Consider the following 15,243-nt stretch of genomic DNA (forward strand, 5'->3'; position numbering starts at 1 on the left):
CTCATCTCCTTTTTTGGAGGGTAGAGGGTACCAGGGATTGAATTTATAGGCACTTGGCCACTGAGCCACATTCCCAGCCCGATTTTGTATTTTATTTAAAAACAGTATCTCACTGAGTTGCTTAGTGCCTTTGCTGTTCCTGAGGCTGGCTTTGAACTCGAGATCCTCCTGCCTTAGCCTCCTGAAGCTACTGGGATTACAGGTGTGTGCCTCTATGCCTGGCTACTTCATATTCTTTTAATTATTTATTTTTTATTTGCTTAAGTTATTTTAAATTGGAATTCTGTCACATGAAACTTAAGAGTCCTAACTAAATTTCTCCCAAAGCATCCTATAAACATCTCTGTCAAAGCACTTATCACGCCATAATATTTGTTTGACTTTCTAGTCAAAATTAACTTTAAGGTCCTTAAGGACTGCTTTAATCTGTCTTAAGGTCTCTATTACCTAGCCTACTTCTCAGTGCAGTACGTTCTCAGTAAATGTTTGTGGATGAATGAATGGATGAGTGAACACATGAGTTGTAAGCATTTCCTTACATACATTTTATTTCTAATTTTTAAATTACTTAAATTTTTTCTTGAATTGATAATATATTCATATTGTTTAGTATTCATTATTTTCTGTATACTCCCAAATCATTCCACTTTTCTTTCATTCTTCCACTTGCTAAGTACTAATACAATTTTTTTCTAGTATAGCTTTACAGAATTTCTTTTTACATGTATTGGCAAATACAAATATATTGTGCCCCTTTTATACATATTATTCATTATTTTGTGCCTTACTTTTGACTGACTTAGTATTGTTCAGAGATTTTTTTCATTTATGTACCAAGAGAATACCTTCATTCTTTTTTACAATTGTATATTGTTACTTTGCATAATTGAAACATAATTTATTAAATCTGGACTCTGTTCTTGGCCATTGTTTCTGATCTTTTCCTTACAAACAGTTCAGTAATAAGTAACATTGTATCAATGTCATTTGCCTGTCCACAAAATAAGTAACTAGAAGTGGAATTACTGGATCAAAGATTATATGTGTTTATATTTTATCACCAAAAAGCTCCATAAAGTTTATACCAGTTAATGAACCCAGTAGCAATATATGAAAGTGGTTGTTTCTCCACACTATTGTCAATAGTGTATTGACAGATTTGTAGATTGCTGTCAGGTTGCACTTCTTTTAATGGCCAAGTAGCTCTTGCTGACCTAACCCTTCCACAGGTAACGACTTATAGCTCTGGACAAAAAGTAAAGCCACTGCCTGAAACCGCTGTAGAGTCAAAGCAGGCAGATCATGGGTGGGGCCTGTTACTTGGAAGAAGGGAAATCGGGGCCTGGGTTATAAGACAGTAGCAAAACATTGTATAAGACTATGGAATCATAGGATGGTAGAGAAGAAGGAGAGAGAGCAGGAAACCACTTGTTGAAATAGTGCCCCTAGAATTCCAAATATGGTGAAAGACATATATTTACAGATTCAAGAGGTTCTACAAGCTTCAACTGGAATAAATGCAGGGGCAAAATAAATAAGGCACATTGTAGTCAAAATACTGAAAACCAAACAAAGAAGAGATCTTGGGCTGGGGTGTAGTTCAGTGGTGGCATCTTTTTATGTAGTTAAGAGTCATTCATATTTCTTTCCTGATATATCCTTTGCCTGTTCTCATAAGCTGATCAGCTTTTTCATCAAACTCTTATCTTTGTGATAGAGTCGCACATTTTCTTCAGTTTGTCTATTGTTTTTTGACTTCGCTGTTGATGTTCTTTTGCTATTTGGAAAGGTTTTATGTTCTGGAGCCAAGCTTATCAGCCCTTTCCTTTAGGACTTCTGAGTCTGGAGTCCTTTTAGAAAGGCATTCCCTGGTACGAGGTTATACAGATGTTTGTCGTTTCCTTTTTTATGGTTTTAGTTTATGCTCTGAAATGCTTTATTCATTTGGGCTTTATCCTGATATTTTTTTTCCAATTACTTACCTATTGTCAATTATATGCCAATCATATACTATCATCTTATACTGAGTGTATTTGAGCTTGTTTCTTGTCGTACTTTCTGTTCCATTAATCTGTCTGTTGATTTAACACCCATACTAGCATGCTCTAATTCTTACTTTTGAAATTCACTTTACTATCTGATGTAGATATTCCTCTCTCTTTGCTTTTCTCTTTCATACCTTTCCTGGTCACTTTTTTTGTGTGTGTGTGAGGTGGGGTACTTGGGGTTGAATTCAAGGGCACTTGACCACTGAGCCACATCCCCAGCACTATTTTGTATTTTATTTAGAGATGGAGTCTCTGAGTTGCCTAGTGCCTTGCTTTTTCTGAGGCTGGCTTTTGAAGTTGTGATCCTCCTGCCTTAGCCTTCCGAGTCTCTGGGATTACCGTGTGCGCCACTGCACCCAGCTCCTGGTCACCTTTATTGTGTATTTTTCCATGTGGTGTTTTGACTTGGTGTTTTAAAGATTTCCTCAAAGTCATGAACCCCAAACCCTAAATTGGGTCATATCTCCAAGAAATTTGCTCTCAGAGCACTCTGCCCTTTCACATCATTTATTAAATGTTATAATTTATAGGAGTGATTATTTTGATTAATGTCTGACTCATCCACTGGACTGTAAGCTTCCCAAGGGCTGCGGTCTTGTCTCTTTTTACTCATTATTTTGTGGTACCTAGCATAGTGCCAACACGTTTTAAGTTGTTAATTCATGTCAAGAATGCACAAATACACCTTGATTCTTAAGGTTGAGCTCTGTGACTCATTATTCTCTCAGTGATTATAGGCAGAATTCTTGACTATACTTGGCTTCAGTTTTCTCATTTTTAGAGCAGGTGTAAATGAATTATACCAATTGAACAGAATTGGGGGGGATAATTTAATAAAATATCTTAGAAAATTTTTATATAATTAAACTAACTATGGCTTTCCCTTTCACAGTTACGCATTTATGTATATGTCAAAGAACAGTCTCCAGAATTAGGCTTATAAGTTGTCAGTTTGAAGAATCACTCTTACCAGATTGTCACCCAACTAAAGTTAAGTCACCCTTTGCTGTATCTTAGCTTTTTAAAAATTTATTTATCTATATATGGCGCTGAGGATCGAACCCAGTGCTTCACACCTGAGAAGCAAGTGCTCTGCCACTGAGCTACAGCCCCAGCCCCTGTATCTTAGCTTTTAACTTATCTGAGTGGTAACAGCCAATTGCAGCTAAAGGCTTATTTGTTGACAAGAAAAATGTCTCTAAGAAAGGAGGCTTTCCCCTTATAGGACAACCTGAGCGTGGAGTACATTCAGCAGGAGAGGTCTACCTGTCACTTCCAAAGGAGAAAACCGTGCCACAGCTACTCCTATCAAAAGAAAAGCTTAGGCCTAATAAATTGCCAGCACCCAGAGCCTTGTTAGTTGAAGTTACTTGCCAGCGTACCATAACTTGATAAAAGGAAGGACACACATATTTATTGCTAATGCTGGGGAGATTGCCATTAAGGCAGTTGGCAGAAAGACTGACATTTTAACAGTCATAGGTCAGGTAATTTTCTGCATCTATCCAAGAGAAGATTTAACCAAGCACTGACCAAAAAAGAAAAAAAATCAAATAATTCTGTTCACTTGGCTGCATCTAAATGTCTCATTTTCAGCCTACAGGAAAGGTTGCTGTGGAAGCAATCTTTGACGTTACAACAAAGTGACCATAAATTACTTGAATAACTGTTGAAACGTCAAAGACGCACAAAAAGTCATTGTCGGAGGTAGAAAAGGATTTTTTATTTATGGTTTCCTTTTTATATAATGTTTGTAACTTAAATTTTACACGAAAATATGTTTTAAACTGTCATTTGCTTAGTTTCACAGAGGCAGATTAGCTTGCGGGCTACAAGGAGACTCAACAGTAGAACCAAAAAGTGAATTCCCAGCATTACCAGTGTGATTAGAGACCAGCGCCGAGTCCTCTTTTCTCTTTCGACAGCAAAATGAATCTGGTGGGCTTGGAAGTTGGAGATCATAAAGTGCTTTTTATGGTTTCTAGTAGAACAAATTCCCTTCATAGACCTAAGTTTCTTTTATTATGACTTTAGTTTTGTACATCAGCCTCTTGCTGATAAACACAAATTTATATCAGTCCTGGGACCAACATTTCTTTTATTATGACTTTAGTTGTGTAAATCAGCCTGTTGCCAACACACACAAATTTATATTAGTCCTAGGATCAACATTTTGAGAAGGGATAAAGTAGGGATCATCTGAGAGTTTTTAAAAGAATGTTGGTTTAAAATAGCTAGGAGAATAAAAATACATTGTACAAACTAAAACAGGGCAAAAGAGCTAAAATGCAGTTTGTGGACAAAAATAACTAGCAGTTCAGATGAGTCCAAGTGCTAAATATGTAATTATTTTTCCTATTACCTTATATGTGCAAGAGTTCTTTTAATTTACAAAATCCTACATTTCATTTGTTTTTTCCAAATATGCATGTGTGTGTGTGTGTGTGTGTGTGTACACACACATGAGCTATTGAGTTTAACAGAAAGTTTTGAAATTGCCACTTGAACCTATAGATTGACATTTTATACTAATAGTTAGAAATGGATATTTTTTATTTGTGTGTAGTTTGCCTTTATAAACTGGAAATGAAAAAGAAATGAGTTTGATTTATTATCATCTCTCTAGTTCCCTTCCTCAACCACTTTGAAGCTCATAGTGCATTTTAAAGAGCTGCCTTTACACCCCCAGAAATGACTTAGGAAATGTTCCACATACTTGTAGTCGCCATTTTAGTGTTCACAAATTTTATGAATGGTTGTTGGCACAGTCTGGGGGGTTTCAGAAATTGCTCACACTAGGGAGGAGTCTTTCTGGGTGACCTTTAATCAGTATTAGTGCTTATTTGCTTCAGTAACACTAAACTTCTCGTTGTTCCCTGCACTTGCATCAACCCTCCTGACACTTGCTGTTCTCTTTCTCTGGGATGTTTTGCTTCTTCACCTCTTTTGCATCTTTGTTCAATTTTTCCTCATAGTACTCTATACAGAAGCCAAATCTCTATCATTAGAGATTTTTGAGCAAATGATCATGATCTGACTAATGTGTTAAAAGAATCATTTTGCCTCTTGAGATGAGAATAAACTACACCCAAACAAGAGCTGAAGCAGTGAGGGGCATTTGTGATTGTCCAGCCTTTCGATCTTGGTGGCTCAGACCAGGTGGTGGTGAGAACTGGTTGGCTTCAGGATGTGTTTTGGAGGTGGAGTAAGTAAGATTTGCTGTCTCTGAATGTGGGGTAAGAGAGAAAGATAGAAATCAGGATGATTCTGGAATTTTTTGCCTGAGATATTAAAAGATTGGAATTCCCATTTATTGAAATGAGGAATAAATATCAAGGGAAGAGCACAAAATTAGGAATTTGATTTTGTTCATGGTAGGTGAATAAATGAAACTTGGATTAGGAAAAGGTTTGAGACGGAGATCGAACATTTGGGAGTCATCAGCACATATTATTTAAGTCATGAGCCTGGATGAGCTCTAATACAGTAAAGTTGTCTTGGAGTTAAGCCCAGGTGTATTCCCATGTTTAGAAGTTGAGGAGAGTGCAAGTGGAGTAGAGAAGATGCTGGAAACCAACTGAAGGAAAGGCATGGTCAACTGTCAAAATGGTACTGACAGAACACTAAGACGAAGATTGAGAAGTAAATGACCATTGGATTTGGCAGTGGGAGGCCATTGGTGACATTTTGAGCTGTTTTGCTGGAGTGGTAGTGAGGAAAGGCTGGTGGTAGAGAATAGTAAAAGAGGAAATGCAAACCTCAGGATAGACTCATTTTTTTAATAAGAAATTATTTATCAAATATAAGATAGTTGTAATTTTGTGGATTGGTTTCTGTGTCCTCTATTCTGTACCATTGGTCCACCCGCCTGTTTTGGTACCAGTACCATGCTGTTTTTGTTACTATTGCTCTGTAGTATAGTTTGAGATCTGGTATCGCTATACTGCCTGATTCACACTTCCTGCTTAGAGTTGTTTTTGCTATTCTGGGTCTTTTATTTTTCCATATGAATTTCATGATTGCTTTATCTATTTCTACAAGAAATGCCGTTGGGATTTTGATTGGCATTGCATTAAACCTATAGAGAACTTTTGGTAATATCGCCATTTTGATGATGTTAATTCTGCCTATCCATGAACAGGGTATATTTTTCCATCTTCTAAGATCTTCTTCTATTTCTCTCTTTAGGGTTCTGTAGTTTTCATTGTATAAGTCTTTCACCTCTTTTGTTAGGTTGATTCCCAAGTATTTTTTTTTTTTGAGGATATTGTGAATGGAGTGGTTGTCCTCATTTCCATTTCAGAGGATTTGTCGCTGATATACAGGAATGCCTTTGATTTATGCGTGTTGATTTTATATCCTGCCACTTTGCTGAATTCATTTATTAGCTCTAATAGTTTCTTTGTAGACCCTTTTGGGTCTGCTAGGTATAGAATCATGTCACCTGCAAATAGTGATAATTTAAGTTCTTCTTTTCCTATTTTTATGCCTTTAATTTCTTTCGTCTGTCTAATTGCTCTGGCCAGTGTTTTGAGAACTATGTTGAACAGAAGTGGTGAAAGAGGGCATCCCTGTCTTGTTCCAGATTTTAGAAGGAATGCCTTCAATTTTTCTCCGTTCAGAATGATTCTAGCCTGGGGCTTAGCATATATAGCTTTTACAATATTGAGGTATGTTCCTGTTATCCCTACAAATGGTGCTGGGAAAACTGGAAATCCATATGCAACAAAATGAAACTGAATCCCTTTCTCTCGCCATGCACAAAAGTTAACTCAAAATGGATCAAGGAGCTTGATATCAAATCAGAGACACGGCGTCTGATAGAAGAAAAAGTTGGCTACGATCTACAGTCGGTGGGGTCGGGCTCCAAATTCCTCAATAGAACACCCGTAGCACAAGAGTTAATAACTAGAATCAACAAATGGGACTTACTCAAACTAAAAAGTTTTTTCTCAGCAAAAGAAACAATAAGAGAGGTAATGGGGAGCCTACATCCTGGGAACAAATCTTTACTCCTCACACTTCAGATAGAGCCCTAATATCCAGAGTATACAAAGAACTCAAAAAATTAAACAATAAGAAAACAAATAACCCAATCAACAAATGGGCCAAGGACCTGAACAGACACTTCTCAGAGGAGGACATACAATCAATCAACAAGTACATGAAAAAATGCTCACCATCTCTAGCAGTCAGAGAAATGCAAATCAAAACCACCCTAAGATACCATCTCACTCCAGTAAGATTGGCAGCCATTATGAAGTCAAACAACAACAAGTGCTGGCGAAGATGTGGGGAAAAGGGTACACTTATACATTGCTGGTGGGACAGCAAATTGGTGTGGCCAATTTGGAAAGCAGTATGGAGATTTCTTGGAAAGCTGGGAATGGAACCACCATTTGACCCAGCTATTCCCATTCTCGGTCTATTCCCTAAAGACCTAAAAAGAGCATACTACAGGGACACTGCTACATCGATGTTCATAGCTGCACAATTCACAATAGCAAGACTGTGGAACCAACCTAGATGCCCTTCAATAGATGAATGGATAAAAAAAAATGTGGCACTTATACACAAAGGAGTATTACTCTGCATTAAAAAATGACAAAATCATAGAATTTGCAGGGAAATGGATGGCATTAGAGAAGATTATGCTAAGTGAAGCCAGCCAATCCCTAAAAAACAAATGCCAAATGTCTTCTTTGATATAAGGATAGTAACTAAGAACAGAGTAGGGAGGAAGAGCATGAGAAGAAGATTAACATTAAACAGGGATGAGAGGTGGGAGGGAAAGGGAGAGAGAAGGGAAATTGCATGGAAATGGAAGGAGACCCTCATGGTTATATAAAATTACATACAAGAGGAAGTGAGGGGAAAGGGGAAAAAACAAGGGGGAGAAATGAATCACAGTAGATGGGGTAGAGAGAGAAGAGGGGAGGGGAGGGGAGGGGGGATAGTAGAGAATAGGAAAGGCAGCAGAATACAACAGACACTAGTATGGCAATATGTAAATCAGTGGATGTGTAACCAACGTGATTCTGCAATCTGTATATGGGGTAAAAATGGGAGTTCATAACCCACTTGAATCAAAGTGTGAAATATGATATGTCAAGAACTATGTAATGTTTTGAACAACCAACAATAAAAATTAAAAAAAAGAAATTATTTATGAAGTAGAACAGAGAAATGAGATGGAAACTGATGAAAGATATGAAGTCAAGGAAGACCTTTTATTTTTTTTTTATGATCTTTTCATGCTGATGGGAGCAAATAATGAAAGAAAAATGGAGTATAGAGGAGAAAGAGAAGGGGTCAGTGGTTGGGAGTATGTATTCTTTGATGTGTTTCTTCATAGCATTGTATATGGCACCAGGGGGAGAAGAATTTTCTGTTTTCTCTTCTATATCTTCATCTCCCACTGGGTTAGGTGGTGTTCTTATGAACTCCCATTTAACTCCATGGTGTTCTATGTTGCCTTTATACTTACTCCTTTCAAAGTATGATCCTTGTTCTTAAAAGCAGACTGAGGTCCAGCTATGTCCTGATCTAAAGAACCACACTTGCTAGAATATGTTAGCTTTAGAGTCCTCTAGGAGTTATACATAACACCAGAACCACACCTTCTGGAAATCTTCAACCAGAATTATATCAGGATCTTACCAATCTTCTCTGAAACACCAGAGCATAGGTCTTTAGGTGGCTCTTAAGTATTCTCCCCTGCCCTGGGTTGTAGGTAACTGACACATAATGACACTGAATACTGAGAGTAGCTGCTCAGCTCTGAGCATCAGTTCTGTTTCTCACCATTGACATTCCCGGTGGTACAGTGGCATCTGGGACTCTATCAGGCTTCCCTGGGCTTTGGTATTGTAGATTCAATTCTCATTTCTCCTTTTTCTGTCACAAGTTTAGGCTTGTTTTGTTTTGTCCTTAGCCCGAGGTTGATGCAAGTTAAAGATGTTGTAAGAGGTAAAACAAACAACTAGGCAGATGTTAGTTATCATTGTTATCTTCTGAGCTCAAGGTTTATATTTCTGCCCGCATTTTCAAGGTTTTAGGTCAGAACTTTAAAATTGGGGCCAGAACCTTGAAGCCAGTTCCTGAGGGGCTTGTAGAAAGAAGTGATGACAGTGTGGAATTGTGTCTGTAAGGGGTGTGCATGGGTGCCTATTTGGTTCATCCTTTCATCCATAATAAATATTTGTAAATGCTTGGTCTGTTTAAAGATGTGTTTTGGGAAATTGGCATGGCTCATTTTTTAAGGTGGGAAAACAGAAGATACCAGGACCTCTTTAATAGACACAGTATGAAGAACATAGAGGATATTCTTTAGAGTAGTTCTCAAGCATCCCTGGAGTTCTTTGTTGAAACATGTAGTAGGGGAAAATCCCAAGCCATGCTGCCTGTTTGCAGTGAGAAAAGGTGAAGAACCAAACCCTGCCACTCACACAAATTCGTTGCCACTGGAAGCTCCTCTTCAAGACCATGACAAAGTTAAAAAGAAATATCACTTCCTAGTCTTTTCCAGCATAAAAATTAAGAAGGAAACTTTTTTTCTCTTACTCAATTTTTTCTCTTAGAAAATAGAAACAAGGTTGGGATGCAGCTCAGTGGTGGAATGTTTGCCTAGCACACACAAGGCCCTGGATTGGATCCCTCACATAGCAAAAAATACAAAAAAAGTCGCTGTTATTTATAACTTAATTAAATGTTTTAAATAACTAAATCTCTGTACATATTTCTTTTAGAGGTGAATTTATAGATGGAATTACTGACAGACATTAGTTGATGATAACGATGTTAATGGACATTCAAGAAATTGGCAACTTATTTGAAGGGTCCACTCAAGTACTTAGCACACGTTGAAGTTTGACCTTTGTATGTTTTTCCAAACAGACTCTAAAATAAGGTGACATATGTCTTAGCCTTGAGAGATATAAATATTAGTGATGAGGCTGCATGTTTTAATAAAAGCAAATTAATCTAAGGGATAGGACTGTTCCTATTGTTTAAATTTTTAAAAATAATAATTGTACATTCATGTATTTTCATGCTTTTAAGAAAAAGGTAATACTGCCATATTATTGTACATTTAAAATGCAAATTTTAATACTTCAAATTATGCTTTTTAGTAACTAATAATTTCAGATTTCTTTTTGACCCTGTCTTGCCTTTCCCACTTTCTTTGTTTGCCTGGTGTTGGGAAATCCAAATTGAAAATGCAGGCATTTTGAACAAGTTGAATGAATTGTGGCCTTGGCTATAATTGTCACTTCTCAAATTTTAAAAATCTTATATCTTTCTTTCTACAGACTGGTGAATTTTCAGCTCGTTTTCTCTTGAAATTGCCAGTGGATTTCAGCAACATTCCCACATACCTTCTCAAGGTAAAAATATATGATTATAAGCAAAGGAATACAAATGATACCACTTAACTCATTATTTGTATAAATGGTTTGTCAGCATTGTATTCAGATGATAAATTCTACTAAAAATGTTTATAGGAAGATTCATTGAACTATTTGTTTACCTAAAAGTAAACTAGTAACCTTAAAAGTCATTTAGACATGAGTTTTTTGTATAAGGTAAAATTATTAAACTTTGGAAAGATCAATTTAATTTTATGGGGGTGAAAGATTCTTAGAAATTGTCTAATGCGTTCTTTCTTTAAATACGATTGCATATTAACCATGCTTTGTAAAGGACATTTCATTTTATGTCAGCAGGTAAACTCAGGAACTTTCAAAGTTGGGTTGTCTCAGAGACTCACACTGCAGTTAGACCAGTGTATCTGGCTTTCTTTAAAATGCGATGCAGGCAAAGTATGACCTAGGGCAGCTAGTTTCGGGGAGGGGTCTATAATGTTTTACAGAGAAAAGATTGACCACAAGGCTGTGTTTTGCAGAGAGACACTAAATGGACCAAGTAGCAAGTTCTGAAAAGGAAGCTCTAAGTCATAGGCCCAGGTTCATTCCAGATGAAGATTTTGGTGGTGGTTTAAGATTTGGCTGGCTGTCCTCACCCCCTATTTCAACCTGAGGTTATTTAATTTCAGTATAATGTAAGAAAAATTTCTGCCTTCTAATTTGATGATGTTCAGAGAGCTAATGGCATTTATAATCATCTAGTGAGAAGACAGAATCCTTGTAGAAGTTTCCCTGCATATTATAGTAGTCAATAAAAAATAAGCAGTTATTAAGCTTAATAATGGTTAAAAGTATGGTTTGGTAGAATATAGTCTATAACCATAGAAAAGACTAGGGAACCTGTTTTATACATTCCATTGAAGAGAGAAAATTCCCCCTTTTTCCCCTTAAGTAAAACACGAGATTTTTGTGCCTCATTAAACTTTTATTTTTAGTTTCCAGTTGACTGGTTTTCCACTTGGTATCCAGTGGTTGTGAAGTCCAAGTGACATTGGAGGTCAGCAATTTATATCAGTCTTTCCACATTGGGAAATATACATATTAAATCGGTGATTACCAAGAATAGTTAATTTGATTCCAGTAATTATTTTGCTCTATTGGAATAGCAAGCAGTCTCCTTAGAAATCCCATTAACAAATATTTAATGACCTCTTTCATATATTCCAGTTAAAGTCTACTTCAGCTCATTTTGAACCAAATACAACAGTTTATACAAGTACATTGTTCATACAAGCATCATAATCCATAATGTACAGTTCCAGTATCTTTGTTTAGATTTGTTGGTCCTTCTCTATTTGAGTAGTCTTCCTGTTTATTTGACATTGATTTTGCTTCTGCTCATGTTCTTGAAGGTAAAAAAAAAAAAAAAAAAAAGAAATGCATTAGCCTGTAATCTGCTTTTTTCTCTTTAATATCATATTTCATATTTTCTGTTTTAACTTTATATCAAACTCTACTTTTTCCTTGTCAGTCAGATAAGAGAAAGCTGGAACCTATATGCCAAAATTATAAATTCTTTTTCTCCCCTGAATTATTATGAAGTGATTTTTCTCCTATAGATGAAATGCCATCATTGCAATGTTAATGTCTTTCTGGATCTTTAGTTGATGCAAGGAGAATCAAACAAGTACCAAAAAAGGAGAAGCTTTTGAATAATCCAAAGCAACAAAATAAGTAAAACCCTTACTTTAAAAAAATACAACAACAACTGCTTAGGAATTGCTTTACATGTACTTTGCATTTGGATGCTCCTGACCTAATTACTTGTCCTAGAATTGATAGTCCAAAAGTAAAATAAGCTTCCCCACTTCTTAGGGTTAGGATAGTCTTTACCAGCATCAGTGTGGTTTCATCTAATCATTCCAAGCAATTAAATGGTAAAGCAGAGCTCTTAAATATAGAGATAGCATGGACTTTGACTATGTTCACAATTTATTTGCTACAATGAATTTTCATTTCACTATGATGAAGCCATCATCTATTCAGAAGTTTAGATTACCAGTTACATCTATTTTACCTACTAACAGGAATGTAAGAATGAAAAAAAAAAACATTAAATATTCAGTGATGTGATTTTGCCTAATATTATACTCCAGGTATATATGGTTTTTAAATGAATAGAGTGAATATATTTAAAATGAAGCCTGGCTTCAGAGACTGAATATTATTCTTGGTTGAGTTAAGTCAAAGGGTTAGATAAATCATTTACATAAAAACTCAGTAAAAAAAAAATTTCTGTGTTCATTAGGATTCTTTATTTGTGGGTGGTATAAATCCAGCATGAACTTGTGTAAACCAAATGGGAAATGTACAAATCCTCTGTTCCCATAGTCCAAGGAGCAGGAAACAAGACTCACTGTTGCATAGTCTAAAGATCAAGATAGACCAATCTTTCCATGTCTGTACCACTTTGGCTCAGTTACATACCCTTGAACTTTTCAACTGGTCTCTTTGTTGGGGAGAAAACATGATCCACAGAATAAAAGGGAGATTACCGAAATCATTAAAGTGTAAGTATTCATTACAGTATTGAACCAAAGAAAGATTATTTTATAATTATATGCAGTTGGCCCTCCGTATTCATGGGTTCTGCATTAATGGATTCTGTATCTGTACATTTAGCTAACCACAGATGACAAGTTATTTGGAAATAAAAGAATTGTGTCTCTACTAACATGAACAGGCCTTTTTCCCCCCCTGGTTGTTATTTCCTAAGTAATACAGCATGATAATTATTTTTTAAGTTGTTGATGGACTTTTATTTTTTATTTTATTTTTTTAAAGAGAGAGAGAGTGAGAGAGAATATTTTAATATTTATTTTTTAGTTTTTGGTGGACACAACATCTTTATTTTATTTTTATGTGGTGCTAAGGATCGAACCCAGTGCCTCATACATGCTGTGTGAGTGCTTTGCCACTGAGTCACAATCCCAGCCCAATTATTTACATAGCATTTACAAAATTCTAGAGATGATTTAAAGTACATTGGAGGGTCTGCATAGATTATTTGCAGATACTGTGCTATTTTATATAAGGGACTTCAGCATCTTGTAGATTTGTATATCTATGAGGGATTCTCTAATCCCCTATGGATACCCATGTTTCTGTTAAAGAAGAGCCAATCACTAGAAACGGTTCCTTTTAATTTTATTAAGGTGAAAACTGGCATTCATATTCTCATCTTCATTTTTGTTCTGAGAACCACTGAACCTAACAATGTAATGCTAATTTAAAAAGAGCCCTTTTCCCCTGGGAAGCCATACTCCATAGTGAGGGACCTAAATAAAAGGTTCTAATTTGTCTACTAAAAATTTTATCTAAACAAGAAATATTCAGAAACTAACTAGTATTTTAGTGAGGAAAGAAACATGATACTCATAAATGTGTTTGTATCTCTCAAAATAATGAGCCAATTTTATACAGGATATAATAAAGTTAAAAATCCTAGAGTTAGGAACCCCTTCAGTAGAATCATACAGAAATATGTAGGGAAATTACTCCATCCCACTGGACTGGATGGTTAAATAGGATTTACTTCTTGCTGGTGGTGGATATGGCAAACATAACTTTGCAAAAAAATCAGTGGTAACTTTTTCTGTGTTGGATAAGAAAATATGATCATATTTCTAGGTAGTCTAAATAGTTCTGGAGTGTCTCTGAACCAGGCCAGAAGCAGGGCTGTAACAGTTTACTGTGACTGAGTACTTAGACTTCTGGTTTCTGCAGTAATCTTATTGGCACCATTCGACATGACATAGTGAGCCTGTTCATCCCGATGGAATGCTTGCTGAAATTTAGTCCCACCATGGAATCTGAATCATGCCATTTGATAGAAATGAATTTCGGGTGAAAAAGCTAAAATAGATCATCTATGTCAGGAGGTGAGGCAATCATCCTCCTGAAGCCCCTGTGTCAATACTGAACAGTCAGGGCGCAATCAGTGCCACATGTAAGTCATACTGCCAAGGAGAAGCAGAAAACAGGGTTAAGGTCAGATTATCAAGATGCATTGAAGAGACTAGGTCAGGCAGAGAATTATAGTGAACATCCACGTTGTTAGTTGGTTCACACCATCACTGATGTTGGGGAGGCATGCGAGGGTCCCTCTGTGCTGAGATGATCTTGTCAATACAGGAGCAGCCTCTTCAGCCTGAAATTGGCTAGCAGGTTACATACTTATAGTCAGTCTGCTTTCAGTCAAACCTAGGAGAGCAAATGCTCCTGGGACCAGGCAGGTACAGAGTCACGCCGGCTTGATAAATATCATATAGTAGGACTTGGTGAGAACTGTAATGAACTTACAAGTATGTGCTGCATCCAGAGGCAGCAGCTGCTGTACAGCTGCAGAATTGTTTTCCATGTGAGAGTATGGGCCTGGCGTTGCCAGATCTGCAGATGTTATTATAAGGAACTCAGAAGCTTGGGGTTTTTATTTTTCTAGTATGAAAAATGCCGCCTTTTAAGTGATGGCAATGATAAATATTTTTTTAAAACATTTTATGGGCTAAACGGAGCACCTCTGTGTGTTTGTGACCCTTGCTCTGAAGCCTTACACTCTGATAACCAGCTGGGCAGCAAAAGGCACTTCTGCCCTTTCCTTGACTTATATATTCAGTATGACAATAAGGGGGATCTCACTATGAATGACACAGCAGATGAAAGGAGGAGGACCTTGAACTAGGGTTTTACTCAATATCCTGAGCCCCACAGTGTCCTGTGCTGCTTGCAGTAACTGTAGCAGAGTCCCTTAAATGGGCAGGGTTTGTTTT

At 36.6% G+C, this 15,243-nt stretch overlaps 1 protein-coding gene across 2 annotated transcripts in view; it reads left to right on the forward strand.

Moving 5' to 3' along the window:
- The window catches only part of Babam2 (BRISC and BRCA1 A complex member 2), a 395,729-nt gene that overhangs the window by 136,891 nt on the left and 243,595 nt on the right, over nucleotides 1-15,243 (forward strand). For both annotated transcript variants that reach the window (XM_027933462.2, XM_071601451.1), the window contains exon 6: nucleotides 10,361-10,435. In XM_027933462.2, the coding sequence (XP_027789263.1) occupies nucleotides 10,361-10,435 (75 nt within the window). The remainder of the gene's footprint in view (nucleotides 1-10,360; nucleotides 10,436-15,243) is intronic.

The sequence above is a fragment of the Marmota flaviventris genome, chromosome 14, assembly GCF_047511675.1.
Source record: "Marmota flaviventris isolate mMarFla1 chromosome 14, mMarFla1.hap1, whole genome shotgun sequence".
In the NCBI taxonomy this organism is placed as follows: domain Eukaryota; kingdom Metazoa; phylum Chordata; class Mammalia; order Rodentia; family Sciuridae; genus Marmota; species Marmota flaviventris.